General features: G+C 32.6%; 1 protein-coding gene across 1 annotated transcript in view; it reads right to left on the bottom strand.

Annotated features, from left to right (window-relative positions):
• The window catches only part of Rab3GAP1 (RAB3 GTPase activating protein subunit 1), a 390,063-nt gene extending 385,141 nt beyond the window's left edge, over positions 1-4,922 (bottom strand). Inside the window, exon 1 of the mRNA XM_075355981.1 lies at positions 4,555-4,922. Coding sequence (XP_075212096.1) covers positions 4,555-4,759 — 205 coding nt within the window. The 5' untranslated portion in view covers positions 4,760-4,922. The remainder of the gene's footprint in view (positions 1-4,554) is intronic.
• Between the last annotated feature and the right edge of the window lie 9,557 nt (positions 4,923-14,479).

Below are 14,479 nucleotides of genomic sequence, written 5' to 3'. Positions count from 1 at the left end.
TCACACCCAATCTAATAACCATTATAGCTCAACAGTAATTTTATAATATTTCTATAATATTGTACTTCCTTCAAATATTGTAGCACTGTCGTATCAGAAAATAATAAAAATTACCTCTGTAATAATAAGATGCAGGATAACACACTGATTTAACTCATCTAAACACCTATTAGCTGTCACTGCAGATTGTTTATAGAAAAAATACCATGAATAATAATAGCAGCCCAATTTTAAATTTCTATTGATTAAGGTTTTAATACTCAATACATGCGGGTTTGAAGTGTTGTGGCATACTATCATACCATTAAAGTAAAAATCAAATTCATCTGAATATACAACAGAGAGATAAACTTTATTTTAGCTATAGCAAAGAAAAGCCAAAAGACGGTCAGATTTTCGCACAATAAGTTTACTGAGCCATGTGCTTAATGCATTTCTTGATCGTCACCCATTAAATTGTATGTCAAAGGTTGGACAGTGAAGTTGGAGAAACACAGTTTGGTTTCCAAAAAGGACTAAGGTTCTACTTAGCTTGCACGACCTTATACAAAGATGCAGAGATGTAAACATGTCAGCATTCTTACTGTCCATTGACTCTGAGAAAGCGTTCTACAGGAACAGGCATCATCAGATTCTAAAATCCTTAGGAATTGACAAAAAAGATCAATGTATTATAGCTAATCTCTATTGGCATCAAAAGGCTTGCTTTCAAATCAATGGTGGTATAACTGAGGATATGGATATGTGAAGAGGGGTGAGGCAGGGCTATGTTCTATCCCTGTTAATTTTTAATATTTATTCTGAATATATATATCGAAAGAATCCTTGACATATCAAAAGAAAGTATAAAGATCAAAGGTCAATACCTTTGATCATATTTGATGCAAATTGACGTTAACTGCAATCAGTTAACGTCAATATGCTTATGATATTGTATTATTGGTAGAGGCTCAAGTGGGTATTCAAACTCTTAGATTGAGTTTTTATGACATGTGAGAATTATGGCTTAAGTCTGAATACCAAAAATACTAAGTACATGGTTGTCAGTAAGAATCGGGTGAGTGAAGTTATTTTACAGGAAGGCAGGTGTAATGCTGGAAACCCACCGGGTTGGTCTAGTGGTGAACGCGTCTTCCCAAATCAGCTGATTTAGAAGCCGAGAGTTCCAGCGTTCAAGTCCTAGTAAAGCCAGTTATTTTTACACGGATTTGAATACTAGATCGTGGATACCGGTGTTCTTTGGTGGTTGGGTTTCAATTAACCACACATCTCAGGAATGGTCGAACTGAGAATGTACAAGACTACTACACTTCATTTACACTTATACATATCATCCTCATTCATCCTCTGAAGAATTATCTAAACGGTAGTTACCGGAGGCTAAACAGGAAAAAGAAAGAATAAAGGTGTAATGCTGGAAAGGGTGAAAAAGTATATGTACTTGGGGAATAGTATTGACGAACAGTGAGATCACAGTCTGAAAATAAAGTGGAAAATTGAAAAGACCAAATCAGCCTTCTTCAGATCTAAGAACGTGCTTATGTCACCAGACCTTTTACTGGGCCTGCATAAAAGAATGCTGCTCAGATTCTATGTGTTCTGTGTCCTGCTGTATGAGTTGGAATCCTGGACACTCACTGAGGTATCTATAAAGATCTATAAAGTCTTCAAGATGTGATCTGCAGACATTTACTAAAAGTGCACCCAGACAAGAACCAGTGTATTCAACATGGTGTGGCTGTTGGCCAATCACAAGCGGCAAGTGAATGTGGCGAGAGTCGCATAGTTGGACCGGGTGGGAGTTCTTGATGCGGTTGCTTTATTCAAGCAATATCAGAGTTTACATAAGGGAAAAGACTCCTACCTCACTGCTATGGGAAGTTAACCGAGAGATATGGCTGGCTACCAGTCAGATTAAGGCTCCAAGCGCTTTAATGATGGATGATGGACAGGTACTTGCTGGCATTCAGTGGCCTAGGCATGGCAGCAAATTGCTGTCTTTGATGAGATATATCTAATTATTGATAGTCATATATGTTTTAGTAGTTGACGGGATGCGCCTACCCATTTTAGTGATTTATAACATGTGGGTGGTGAGACACGCAAGTGAGTGGTGTATGGTACCATGCTTATTCCACGCTTTTAGGCTAGCTCTAGGAGGTAGTTAGGACACTGGTTGCTAAACTGTTTCGAGGCTTAGTAGCCATTTGTGGCGCACATTCAGTCTTATGCTTTAGGGCAACCAAATGGGGTGGTGGGAGAAAAGCCAAGCAAACCAAAGTGCACCCAACAGAAAGGATAACAAATGAAACAATTCTAAGGTGGATGTAACAGGAACCAGAAATTGAGCAAACAGTCATAATCTGGAAATTACTTTATTTTGGCCACACCATGAGACACCAAGATAAGTGCTCCTTGTTACATTTAGTTATCCTGGGAAAGATATCAGGACATCATGATCCAGACAAAATGGAAAAAAAATTTGAGACAACGGTTTGGAATATCGAGTACGTCTCTTTTCAAGACAACAATGAATGGAATTATGATGGCCAATGTTTGCTAAGTGGATATTGCAAACAAAGAAGAAGATACCAAGAAGCAGATAAGATTCAGCTTTTTGAACCTCAATGGATCAAAAACAAAACTCTTATCATATCTAGATTATCTTTAAGATGAATGTGTTAAATATAAAGTTGAATCAGTATATTTTTACAATTCTTGGCATAATAGATTTGGTACACGATTATTGAAAGAGACTTTTCTGAACAAATCTAGTTTACCTGGAGACTGCAATAAAAACAAATACAATTTTTTTCTTTTTTTACATTTGAAGGCTGGATGTATTTTTTTATTACACAGCTTGTTTTCAACAAAGTCTTCCACTTTACAAATTTTTTTGATGATGGTTCAATGCATTTAACTGTAAAATATGTTACTACCTGTGAAAAAACCTCAAATGCTACAGTCCAATAACATTTACTGTTTGCTCAACTGAATAAACAATGTTTTGCAAAGATAATACATGAGAGTTAACAAGACAGTAAATGATTACTGCTTAATTATTTTTTGTAAATATTTAAAAACATGGCTGGATGAATGCAACCTGAAACACTGTGTTGTATGTAAACCAGACAATTTTTGGTCAACTACTGTTTAAAAAGGTAATTTATTTTTAAGTTTGCAACTGCTTTATGCAAAAGAAAAGGGCTGATATTTTATCTTATATTTTTTATGATTCATCTTGGAGTTCATGAAAACAGTTTACTTATATTGGTCACTAAATAAAATACCTACATTCAATCAAGAATAAAAAAACCTTTTTAAATAATACACTGTACATGGCGTATGTAATGCTGACACAAGTAACTTGATGGAATGAATCTTATTAACACATCTATGACTTCTAACTAGTTTTTAGTAATCAAAGTTTTAATTTAAAACAATTGTTATATAAGTGACAACTCATACGAAAAAACTACTACACTATCATGTACATTCGTCATTTGTGTGATTGGTTATAACTTTTAATTCAAACAATGTTTACTAAGCAATAATACGGAAACAATAATTCTACGTGGCTCTATAACAGTTACATATGGCTAAAAAACTTTCTACACAGTTTACTGGATGTACAAGCAAATCTTCTTGTTTGTATGACATTCAAGCAAAGATATATAGAGTGTCAAAGATTGATGTGGGACAAAAGTATTTAATTGAATGAATAAAATATAAAGTCCAAGGCATGATGTATTAGGGATATTTACACTCCTCCTAAAATATGGTGAAGAGGTATATTTATAAAACGCAGTGAAGAAGCCAGGACAGAAGAGATTACGTGTTTTGTAAGAACACTAGGCCTACTGGACAAAAACATAAAAAATGTGTTCTTATAAATCACAGCCTAGGCCTGCAGGAGAGATAAAACAGCATGAAGTTGATTTTGACTCTTCCTTTGGTACTTTTTAAATTTTATAAAATTTGGAATAAAATGAAAAGAAACTGCACAATATGACTTTTGGAAAAAAATAATACAATACATACTCTCAGGCAATGAAACAAGATAAATCAGATCACAAAGTCATGCAGAAATTGTACTATGGCTTTAGTAATCAGTCCGAATAAATTATTAAAAATGTTTATTTTACACAATACAGGTTAGAACCTTACAGCTAAATGGATTCGACTTCTTCTAAATGGATTCGAATTAATAGAATCATATCAATTATTATCATATTTAATTCTAGTTCAAATAATAGAAGTTTTTGTAAACTATACTTTTTCTACAATTTAACAAACTTATTGTGATAAATTACTTTAAGTCTGAATCATAAATATGTGTCTAATCACACACATATGTTACTGAGGAGGTTATGTTACTGAAACTCGTTTTACCTTCGTGGTAGTAACAAAAAAAAACTGATAGTGTAAAAGTGACCGGCACATAAAACTTCTTTAAAAACATTAGAAGCTTACTATTCAGCAAATTTACAACAATTCTATATATGTAATTATACAGCACACAATAAACCTAAAAACAAAATAAGTTTTGTTTACCCGCAAACATTACATTTTCCGATTTGGTTACCCATGTTCCATCACATAATTCATTTTTCTTAAGTGGCGGAGATAAATTACTTTTATTAACACTCAGTTTCCAATCGTGAATAATTTCTTCTAAACGAGCAATGAATATTTCCCATTCTGAAGCTGTTGTAAAGTCACAGTGATAAACATCTTCATCTATGTCTTCTTGTATCATATTCACAAACAGACAGAGAACAGTATATCTTTAATTAAAAACGTAAAAGTAAAGAAAAAAATTAACTAATCTTGTATGTTCTCTTTTACGATCAAATTGCTATTTACAGCCCAACTGTCAGCAACACGCACGATCGAATATAAAAACAGATTTCACGATGTAACAGCTGATCTATTGTAAACAGAGCTTTCACAAGGTCGGATTAGAGTGTTAACAACTCGCTCTATGAATTGACAATGATTTTTTTAAGAGCGAACAATCGGATGTATCATGAATCATTAATGGCAGAACATAATGAACAAGCTAATATTTTATTGGTTATTATTAAATACAGCGTTATAGGTCGTTATTTTACACTAGATGTTTTTGAAAAAGTTTTAAGGGAATAGACATAAAACAATAAAAAAATTAAGTTTCGTAAGTACGGCATATAACAGACGGAATTATTAAGGACCCAATTATTAAGGATTTTTATATATTTTTGTGGATGAAAAATCCATAAAAATCATTTAAATATATAAATGTATTTAAGTATACATTTCATTTATACATCTTCTTCTGGTTCTTTCGATACCTTTTTACATAAATGTCGGAGTTTTAAAATTCCTAATAAATTCATAATGAGTGAGGATTTAATGTTTAACATTCTAGACAATTATAATCTTGTGATGAATGAATTATTAACTCAGTTTGAGTCTTAAAATCTTGATAACCAGCCAATTAGAATTACAAGGTCTTCCGCCAACTTTATAGATAATATTTTTACAAATTTACCGAAAGATTATTTTCGGTCGCTTTGTGCAGATTACGGTCTTTCAGATCAAAATAGTCAAATTGCAGTAGCATCATTATTAATGAAAACATGTGATGGGACAATATTTATTTTATTATTTTTATTGGTTGATCAATAAAGATTTAATTGTAACCTTCTGAATCTCGTTGTCAAAAATAAATTGGAAAAGTAATAAGAAAATTAGCTTCGATGAAAAATTTAACAATTTTCTTAATGCGTTTCAGAAAAATTTCTTTCATGCTTTCCCTTCACTAAAATAGAAACAGATTAAACATAAAAATAAAAAGGAATGGATCACTAAATGAATTGTAAAATTTAGTTCTCCGATAAGAAATCTTGGTGGTATGTCTAAATATAATTTCTGATAACTTTCAGAATTTTATGGAAAATTATAAACGAATTTACGCTAAAGTGATTAGTACCGATAAAATATTATAATAATTTAATATTTCATTCAAACGGATAAAAACCCGTTGCAATGTGCTTTTTAGGTAAAAGTAACATTGCTGATTGCGAGGATGGAATTCCCATTAATGATAACGATATGTCGCCCGCAAAGGGAAATTTTAGTGTTTTATTAGGAGACAAATTCTCATGAAACGATCAAATTGATTTTGTTGAACAAAATATGTTTGATATTTTGTTCAAAATATCAAAATATATTGTTTGTTTTTGTATTGTTTTGCACTGAAGTGCCTTAATAGAACGCTAAACTTGTTGTCAATATTAAATATTTTCTTACGTCTACAGACATTTCCGTATAAAGTATAATGACATCTTTTAGAGCTCCCTCAAAAAATCAGACCAAGTTTTTAAGATACAAAAATGGACTGAAATATCACTATCTGGGGCCAATAATATGAATCGTGTAAACCAATAATTAGAAAATTAAATATTAACTTACCATTGTGTTTACACTTATGAATCTATTATCTTTACTAAAAAGGATTTTCATTTATTCTTAAAAAATAACAATATCCTCTTTTATCAAAGCAGACAATGGAATTGTTCTCGTATAACTTCGGCTTCAGCATAATATTTCGGCTCACGAGAACGGGCCTTATTACGCATTCATTGTCATTTTTAATAAATCGCCAAACCATTTGAAGAATCTTCCCACCAATTTATTTAAAATCCAACTGAAAGATTTTATTTTTCAGAAACAATACTACCCAGTCTCTGGATTACGTTCAATGTGTACATAAATATGTGCTAAAAATAATTTTCAATACGACTTCAAAATTGTAAATTATTTTGTAGAAAATTTTTATGTTTTTATGAATTTACTTTAACATTATTTCATGTGTTTGTTTTTAAATAATTAATATGAACTTTAATCACATCTATTTTTTATTTTATAATTTTTGTTAATATTTATTACTTTACGGGTACATTTCTCACATCTATTGCTGAGCTTGGTTTATGATCACTTTATAACTAATGAATGATAGAAGAAAGGTTTGTGTTCCATCTCTTTTAGGTAATAGAAGAATATGTTCCTACTAGAATAATTTCCGGTGACAGTGATGCCTATTTGCATCATTTACTCGACGGGATTCCCCTTCAGCCCAATTTTTTGAAAAATCATTTGTGCTATGACGCATAGACACAATTAGGATTGCGCCAGATGTATTGTTTGATTTTAATAAATACACTTTTTATTCGTTAAAAATGTATGTGGTTCGCACTGGTAGTTGGTAATTATTTCTGTCTGAATAGCTTGGTAAGTGGATAAGGAACTAGATCAGAGGGCTTCTTTTTCTTGTCTTCCAATTGTTGTGTCAGTATGGAATCTGGTATATTCTTGTTTTCTTTTTTCTGCAAACACGATTAAATGTGCATTTGTATCTTGTACCTTTTTAAAGCCTATGATATCTCAGAAAGAGCACGGCAGAAAATATAATCTTTTTCTTGCAACTTTTCTCTTCTGATTCTCCTTCTTTCCTTCTAAGTTTTATTTCTTTTCAATATTTTTACGGAAAAGAAAAGGTATGAGCAGAAAATAGCGGAGCTGGTACTCAACTTCAACAAATCTTCTAAACAGTATTTGCAGGAACCAAGTAATGTACAATATTATATTAGTGCCATGTTGATTAAAAATAAATCAAATTATTATTAACCACCAATTTTTTTTTCTGGATGCACAACGAAGGTTCGTTATTAGCTCCTAGACACGATATTTATGTAATAAACAGATAAATATTAAAAAGTAACAATTAAAAATTAATTTAAAAACTAGAAAAATATAAAAATACATCAAAGATGGAAAAAGCCTATGACATATGTTAAAGACGAAATAAAACCACAATAAATGCAACATTAAAAATGTAACTTAAAAGAATAAAATTACTATCTGGTATACGCAAAAAAGTATAAAGAGACGATAAAAATTATATGAAAAATCAAATCTTTGAATCCAGATGCACGACCTTAATAATTCGTAAGACATTCGATAACATCGTTATATTGTTTCCTAACATATTTCGGATTTTAGCCCCTAACTCAAACTACCGACGCAATGTCGCATAACAGACACAGTTCACAAGAATGTGATGTATCTTTAGTTGGCAGTTGCAGCGTGCACAGACAGATGCATCGGTCTGATTCATGAGGTGTCCATAAGTAAGCTTACTGTGCCCTATTCGCAAATGGCGAATAATAACCTCCTCTCATGGTTATTCCTGCATGAGGAGCCCCACGGTGACACAGTGTTCTTAACTTAACGAAGTTTATTGTTGATGGTAGCATTCCATTCACTTTTCCACTCATCACAAACCATCGTCTTCTAAAAGGCGCAACGCGATTAGCGAAAGGAGGCTGCAAACAGGCCTCTTTTGTCGTTCGATCAGCGCGCTCATTACGTAAAATTCCAATGTAATTAGGAATCTAGCAGAAGCTCACAGTTGTGTTACGCTGAGTCATTTCAGAGATAACTTCTTTTTCCTGTTTAGCCTCCGGTAACTTCCGTTCAGATAATACTTCAGAGGATGAATGAGGAAGATATGTATGAGTGTAAATAAAGTGTAGTCATGCACATTCTCAGTTCGACCATTCCTAAGGTGTGTGGTTAATTGAAACCCAACCTCCAAAGAACACCGGTATCCACGATCTAGAATTCAAATCCGTGTAAAAATAACTGGCTTTACTAGGGCTTGAACGCTGGAACTCTCGACTTCGAAATCAGCTGATTTGGGAAGACGCGTTCGCCACTAAACCAACCCGGTGGATTATTTCAGAGATAACAGACAGTATATAACAGAATACATAGTGTCTCTAGTATATGTCACTAATCTCTTGCAAGGCATTCATGGAATCTGAACAGATACGTACTTGTCGGAATGTTGCCTACGTATAATGTCGGCTAAGTATATTTAAGGCCTTGTTAGTAGCAAATAGCTCCGCGACGAAAACAGTGGCAATACTGCGGATGCCAAACATGTATGTTCTATTGCCAAACACAAAAGGACTACAAACAGAATTATTGTGTTTAGAGTCGTCTGTATAAACTATATCATCAGGATTCACGCATTTACACTATTAAAATTTTTTTCTCATAAGATAACGGATTCGTGACCTTTTTTGATATAATTTTTTTGCAATAATTCACAAGAGAAGGCCACCAAGGGAGGGTAGTAACGTTGAGTAACAGGAGGTACTGGAGATAATGATATATTTAGAGATAAGAAAAGGCGATGAGCTCTGATGGCTAGCAGTAGAACTTCGCCATTCGTCATATCGATTAACGTGCTGGTTGGAGAACACCGCACAAAGGCTGGATGATTTGGTTTTGTTTTAATGTGAGCTAAGTAGGAGCAGATCATATGGTTTCGTCTATTTCAAAGAGATGGCTCACCACTGTCCACTAGTAGACTTACAACAAGGCGTTTCATTCAAAACGCACCTGTAGCAAGATGAATAAATGAATGATGGACATCTGTAATACAAGCAACCAACTCTTCACGCATATGAATTCTTTTCTTGTACACAATACTTTTCATCCAATCCCACACACAAAAATCTAACGGCGTTAGATCAGGTGATCTTGGTAACCAGGAATGTGGCCTGCCGCAGCCAATCTAACCCTCTGGAAATTGCTCATTTTAATATGCTAATATGACACATGAGAAGTGGGGAGGTGCACCATCATGCTGAAAGAACATGTGGTATCTTCGTACTAATAGAAAATCTTCTAACAGCAGCGGCAATTGTTCCTTAAAGAACTCCAAGTAAATGTCGGAATTTAGATGTCCTGAAAGAATGAATGATTCAAATAGCTGATCGTAACTAGGTCACACCGAACACTGACGCTAAAGCGATATTGGAAATTATGCTCTACTATAGTGTGTGAATTAACTTCTGCCCAAGTAAGTTTGTTGCGGAAGGTTATTGATGCTTGAGTATACTGAACCTCATCAGTAAATAAACTGGATCTGCACAATCGGTGGTTCATATTCAACCAGTTGCAATATTGCGAACTAAGAAGAGGATTTCTTAGTTGAAGATTTTGTACTAGTTGATTATGGTAAGGGTACAGCTTGTTATGAAGTATCCTTCACACCATAGATGGGAAACTTCAGACTGCCGGGAAAGGCTTCATATACTAACACTTGGTCTGTGTTGAATAGCCTCGGTAATGGTTTCATCAATATGATGGGTCAATGGTTTCATCGGCATCATGATAGGCAGAATGGTCAGAGTGAATACTAATATTGGTAAGTGTAGGAAGTTTCTTGTAGTATATGGAATGCTCCATTTTTTAGGATTTTAAAATTTGCAGTTATGGAAACATCTTCCATATTCTGCAACAGCAGCAGTTATATTTCCATCACACACCCCCAAGACAAATATCAGGTCGGTATATTCCTCAGTTGTAAATAACAAAGGAATTGCTGCAGTACAAACACGTACAACAAACACGTACACAAATTAAGTGCATTGATCTGGCAACAATTTACAGCCATAACACAGATATGCAGCGCACTGATGACATGACATAAAATGCATTGTTGGCCAGCTGATTTCTGTGATCAACTTATGAAATCATAATTTCTCAAATTTTTAATTTGTCAGTGAATTTGAAAAATATATATAAACTTTATGGTCTGAATAACATTAGTAGTGTTTTTTTTATTACTCTTTTATTTTATTTGTATCGTTAAAACACTATTTTTTGTATCATTGCACTTTGTAGGAAAGCAAACATGCTTTGTGCTTGTAATTCCTTCATTTTCATATGTTAAGTGTTAATAATAAAACAAAATTTCTTAAACATGTATTTCTTTTTTATTGGGCTACTTTACATCAATTTTCTAAGAATTAAATTCTCTACAAATTTTTATAATAAATTTTACACATTTATTTGTCATTTAACAAGGTTTTTGTATTACAAATTTGTTTTTAGATAACACACTTTTGTTTTACATCAAATATTATGAAAGCTACTACTGGTGATATGGTTCTGGAACTTGCTTTATTCAAATTGTCAGGTCAAAAACCAACAAGTTGAGATGTTAATTTCGGTTCCTAAAATTTCAGTATGGCTTTATTTCATTCTTTACCCAGGAATCAGGGTGAAATCTTTCGCTAGCTGTAAGTTACTACTGGAGCATTTCTGGACCCATGTTTGCATGAACCTTTTTCATTATTTTGGCTAGAAAAATGAGATCAGAAAGTGCCAGTAACACTATGTGAATCAATCTGTGTTTGTCTTTTATTTCAACTGATCGTACAATCAAAAATGTGTTTTTTATTGCTTTCTATTGGATACATGTTATTTTCATGGTCTAAACTTAAAAATAAGAAAAACCTAAACATAACATGAAATTAGAGGCATGATAGCATATCTGTGTAGACTTACATATACAAATGTATGCTGCCTCATGGGAGTTCATCAACCACAGCATGCAGGAATTCTTTGGAGACTGGAGGAAGTGGGTTTTCTCTGTAGATACCTCTGATATGTTGGTGATCTGACATAGCACCATTCGTAAAGGGTTACTGCAATGATAAAGTTGTATACATTTGTTTGTATACACCATGTACAGCAAGAGACAAGACTGCAGAAATAGGCCACAATTAAAATGTAGATATCTCTAAGTCATTCACTATCATAATGAATTACCTCCCTAAGAAATAATATTGCAACAGTTAAATAAAAACAAACCATCTTGCCAGAAGACCTTGTCAAAGGTCTTTGCATTATTTGGAGAGATGACTAAACATTATCTAGTAGAAACCAGAGGTGAATGTCAACAAAGAGTACCATTTGAAGGGTCGTTAAATGTTTTCTTTATGTCCAAATTAATCTGATCAGACTTTTGGGCTCAGTTAGAATTTCTTTTTACCTTTTTTTGAAATAGAAAAAGTTAGATGCATATTTATCGTGTATCTGATTAACATTTTCTGAGTGATATAAATCAAAGGTTATCTCATATTACAGAATTTTTATGGAGGATAATTTCTTAAGTCATCATTATTGAGATTAGATTAAGAAACAAGGCTAGATATGTGGGTTATACAAAGTGAGATTTTCATCAATAAAACAATTCAACATTTATAAACAAATTTTTTAATTTGTTACATTTTATTAAGATTTGTATTAAAATAATGATGCTCTACTGTAAATTTGGCTGATTTTAAGAAAAATCTAAAAGTAAATATAAGTTTCTATTTTATTAACTGACTTCAAAAAAGGAGGAGATTATCAATTTGACTGTATTTTTTTTTAATGTATGTTATGCGATATCTCCCATGTTAATAAATCGATATTGATAATATTTTTTTTTTGATCGAAAGAGTATACTTTCGGTTGGTCCCATAATTTTAACCAAATCCAATGATAATTTTAGGAAAAATACAACTCGTTCTCAATCTCAATATATTGTTGTACTCCCTATATATACTTGCCCTATGTTGTACTCCCTATGTTGTACTTCCCTATATATTGATTTTTCATTTGAAGTACAATGTGTTATTCTTTCAAATATAACAAATTGCCTTCTGTCATACACTTTTGACATTTCACATCTTAATTTACCTTATAATCTATTTTATGCTGATCCCAATTTTAATATTACAAATTGCATTGATATATTAATCGAAGCTCAATTTTACTTGATTCTCATTCTCCCTGGGAAATTTATTCAAAATTTTAAAGGTCCTATTGTCCAAGAGATTAAATTAGGACATATAGTTAGCGGTTGTATTCCAACTAATGTTAAGCGCAATAATTCCACTACATCATTTCTTTCTTGTAAAGATTCTGCAGACCTCTCCAATACAATCGAGAAATTTTGGAGGATCAAAGAAATTAATACTGATATTTCACTTAATGACAATCCCTTATGTGAAAAACATTTCCAATTTAATTTGACACAAAATGATCAAAGTAGATTTGTGGTCTCATTACCATGTAAATATGATAACATTCAATTAGGTTAATGCTAAGAACAGATTTTTGTATTTAGAAAAAAGGTTAAGCAATAATTTTAAACTTAAAAGAGATTATTCCACCTTCATCCAAGAATACTTAGATCTGGGTCACATGTCATCTCTTAACTCCGATCACTTATTTATTAATTAAGCAATCTAATGTGTGTTACTTACCCCACCATCGAGTATTTAAACTGTCTAGTCTAACAACTAAACTTTGAGTGGTTTTCCATGGTTCGGCTAAAACTTCTAATGGCCTGTCACTTAATGATACTTTATTAGTCGGTCCAGCAGTCCAACAAGATATATTTTCTATAATAATTAGATTTAGGAAACATAATTAAGTCAGTACATCAGACATAACAAAAATGTGTCGGCAAGTTTTAGTCAAACCTAGTGATTCAAACTTACAATGTATACTATGGCATGATTCATCAGATCAGAAAATAAAACACTATGCACAACATACGGTAAATTATGGAACTGTTTGTGCACCATACCTAGCCACGCAATGTCTAATACAAATAGCAAAGGAAAATGGAATTAATTATCCACGAGTTTGTAACACTACACAAAATATCTTTTTATGTTGATGACATTATTACAGGTTCAAATAACTTAGATGAAGTTAATCAACTGAAAACTGCGCTTCCCTTGATCATAATTCCTCTATTCTATTCCATCTTATCAAGAACAATACATACAAACTTTAGGAATTCTTTGGAATAATACTTCAGTCACATACTTTACCAAATCACTTATTCCAATAATTCTAACATTAATACAAAGAGAAATATCCTCTCCATCATATCTGATATATTTGATCCATTAGGACTCATTGGTCCTATCTCGTATTTTCTCACAAACATATTATGCAATTACTATGGCAAATTAAAATCAATTGGGATGAAGCATTACCCAAAACAATACTATGTCGATGCCTGGCTCTATACAATCAGTTCTGTTTAATTGAATGAATAAAAATAAATAGATCTATAATTCCTAATAATAATATTAAGGTTAAGTCAATTCAATTATATGGTTTCTTCGATGCCTCCAAAAAGGCATACGGCTGTTGTATTTATACACGAACAATATTTGTCGACAATACAATTTCATCTAATTTACTGTGTTCAAAATCAAAACTGGCCCCTCTAAAACAAATAACGTTACTAAGACTTGAACTATGTGACTGTTACTCACTCGCTTATTAATAAAGGTAACTAATGCATTAAAGATACATTTTGACGAGATACACTTGTATACTGATTCTATGGCTACACTTTACTGGATTCAAGGACAACCATCCATTTGAAAGATATTCGTTAGCAATAGAGTTTCAGAAAGTCAACATAATACTGCTAATGCTATTTGGCATTTCATCAAGTCTTCAGATAATCCTGCTGATGTAATGTTTAGGGGTTGCCCTCCAAGCAAATTAATTGACATGTCATTTTGGTGGCATGGTCCGGATTGGCTTTCAGGATCTTCATTCT

Source organism: Lycorma delicatula, chromosome 2, assembly GCF_047948215.1.
Source record: "Lycorma delicatula isolate Av1 chromosome 2, ASM4794821v1, whole genome shotgun sequence".
Taxonomy (NCBI): Eukaryota; Metazoa; Arthropoda; class Insecta; order Hemiptera; family Fulgoridae; genus Lycorma; species Lycorma delicatula.
The sequence above is the reverse complement of the archived record's forward strand: the minus strand, read 5'-3'. Positions and strand labels throughout refer to the sequence as shown.